The 2,883-nt window shown below is 34.4% G+C and overlaps 1 protein-coding gene across 1 annotated transcript in view; it reads left to right on the forward strand.

Moving 5' to 3' along the window:
• Positions 1-2,883, forward strand: part of LOC107610656 — a 9,520-nt gene that overhangs the window by 5,008 nt on the left and 1,629 nt on the right. Inside the window, exons 8-10 of the mRNA XM_021108159.1 lie at positions 669-1,938; positions 2,203-2,349; positions 2,437-2,603. Of these exons, the coding sequence (XP_020963818.1) occupies positions 669-1,938; positions 2,203-2,349; positions 2,437-2,603 (1,584 nt within the window). The remainder of the gene's footprint in view (positions 1-668; positions 1,939-2,202; positions 2,350-2,436; positions 2,604-2,883) is intronic.

Genomic DNA, 2,883 nt, shown 5'->3' on the forward strand with positions numbered 1-2,883 from the left:
TATTATTAGTATAATATTTAAAAGAGATAAATTAACATATATAAAAAAATCAAACACGCTACTTATCATAATGAGATGGAATGCAGTATGAACTCTTAGAATTAATGTGCAACTGTCATTGTTCCATAATATCTTCCTCTGTCATGTTCATTTTATTCAAGTCTTTCATATTAAGAAAAGAAAGAGTGATCAAGACTGAAGTCAATAAAAGTTAACAAACAAATAAAAAAATAGTTAATTATCACTATATTCTATTATCAGAAGTCAAAAACTATCATCATAAAATTGTTTCTGGTCAGAAAACGCGGCCAGGAAGTGGTGCAGACAATTTTTTTTTCCCAATAATATACAAGAAACAGTAGAAAAAATTACACATAATCCACAAAATTTTCAAAGGCAGATATAATATTGTGTTTTGTTCACGTTGACTGACTTAGTCAAAGAAAATATTTCCAAGTTTTCAGGTCACTAAATTCAAACAGTGTTCTGTCACTCACATGAGTTTCATTTAATGCTAATCATAGATATTCAATCCAGCATTCTACATCATCAGAAGCTGGAAAATGACATGAATATGTAAGACATGTATGCTATTTTCTCTTAGTCTTTGATTATTAGGTTAATTTGTACATCATCTTGATTATTTATTTAATATTTTTTTTTAACAGGGAATGAACATGAGCATAATGATGAAAAGCTTCTTCACCTTGCTTCTGTTTGGTTTTTTCTCTGTTCTGAACAATATGGTGGCTTCTACTGCAAGCGATGCTATTGATACCTTGCAATCCATAAGTGATAATAAGGGTGACACCATGGTTTCAGCTGATGAAACCTTTGCACTTGGATTCTTCAGCCCAAGAAATTCCAAGAACCGTTACATTGGGATTTGGTATAACAAAGTCCCAATACAGACAGTTGTATGGGTTGCCAACAAGGATAACCCCCTCACTGACTCCTCAGGGGTCTTGAAGGTCAACGCCACCGGAATTCTCCTCCTTCTCAACGGTAACAAGGAAGTAATATGGTCCTCCAACACAACCGGACCGGCGAAAGATCCGGTTGCAAAGCTTTTGAGTTCTGGAAATCTTGTGCTGCAAGAAAGAAGCAACAACAGAGCGGACGGCTTTTTATGGCAGAGTTTCGACTATCCATCCGACACGCTTCTGCCTGGACAGAAGTTTGGAGTGAATCTAGTCACAGGACTGAACCGATACTTGACATCGTGGAAGAATTCGGATGACCCTTCTCGCGGTAACTATACTTATGGACTGGATATCCATGGGTACCCGCAGTTATTTATAAGGGAAGGTAGTGCCAAAAGATTTCGTTTCGGATCATGGAATGGTGTTCAGGTTAGCGGGGTAGCTCAGTTGACAGAGAATCCAATATTCATTTATGAATTTAGTTATAATGAGGAAGAAGCATATTTTATATATGAGCTAATCAATAGTTCAGTTCTTCATAGGCTTCGATTGTCACCAGATGGATTTAGCCACCGTACTACTTGGAGCTATGAAAAAATGGAATGGATCACTTTTTTCCACATACCAGCGGATTCCTGTGATTACTATGCAAAATGTGGTGGTTATGCTAGCTGTAATGTAAACAAATCTCCTATATGTAATTGCTTGGATAAATTTGTGCAAAATGGAACAAAATGTGTAAGGAAAACTTCACTGAACTGCCATGAAGACGGGTTCTTGAAGTATTCGGGGCTAAAATTACCGGACACAGATAAATCATGGTTTGATAGAACCATTAGCCTTGAAGAGTGCAGGATTTTGTGCTTGAAGAACTGCTCATGTACAGCTTATGCACCTTTAGATATCAGCAGCGGTGCAAGGGGGTGTTTACTTTGGTTTGATGATTTGATGGATATGAAAGAGTTGAATTCATCTCTTCAAGATGTTTACATAAGGATGGCAAAGACAGAATTAGGTACACCATCTATTCCTCAAGCTTTGTTTTGTTTCGATTGCCTTTTTAATTTGTTGAGTTTAATTTTAATGTATTGACAATATAAACCGTTTAATCACATCTGTTCTTTTGGTTGATCATTCATACGGTCGATGTAAAAGTAGTTATTTCTATTAATATAGTGTTACGTAATTTGATGCACATGTAAAATTGTTTTACGTTGATAGAGTATCAAAATTACTATTTCACAATTTCTCTATTTTCTTATAATGCATGCTTTCTTAGGAAGTTTAGAAGTGCAGAAATCAAACAAATCCAACACTAGGAGGAAGCAAGAGGCTATCATTATAAGCTCCTCTTTGTTGTCTTTTGGGGTTTTAGTCTCTTGCTTGGCATTGGTCTTTTATAAATGGAAGACAAGGCAACAAGGCAGTTAAGTGATTTATTGAATTGTGTTAACATTGAACATGTTCTACATTTCTTTTGTTCTGATATTAAACACAACATGTTACTTTGCAGGAAATATGAGAAGAAATCAAGAAACAAAAGCAAGTGTAACAAATGATGAACAGCATGAGGAAGATATAGATTTACCCTTGTTTGACATTTCTACAATTGCTTCAGCAACAAATAACTTTTCAAGTGATAACATACTGGGACAAGGTGGTTTTGGATTAGTCTATAAGGTAACCAAATGTTAAAATCGCCATTTCTAGAATCTAGAATGCATAAATTCTTAGTTAATTTATTATATATTACTAATTTTACAACCAAAATGTGTTATTTCTCATTCTCTTATTATAATTGAAAATCTTTTTCTCCAAAATTAAAGAATTCTCTCATCTTCTCTTTCCTTTTCTCTATCTCTCTCATTCTTTCACTCATTCTGTCTCTCTTATATATTATTATCAATGACTAATTACAAATTTGACAATCAAAATATATAACATGGCATTCTCTAATTGC

The sequence above is a fragment of the Arachis ipaensis genome, chromosome B08 (assembly GCF_000816755.2).
Source record: "Arachis ipaensis cultivar K30076 chromosome B08, Araip1.1, whole genome shotgun sequence".
Taxonomy (NCBI): domain Eukaryota; kingdom Viridiplantae; phylum Streptophyta; class Magnoliopsida; order Fabales; family Fabaceae; genus Arachis; species Arachis ipaensis.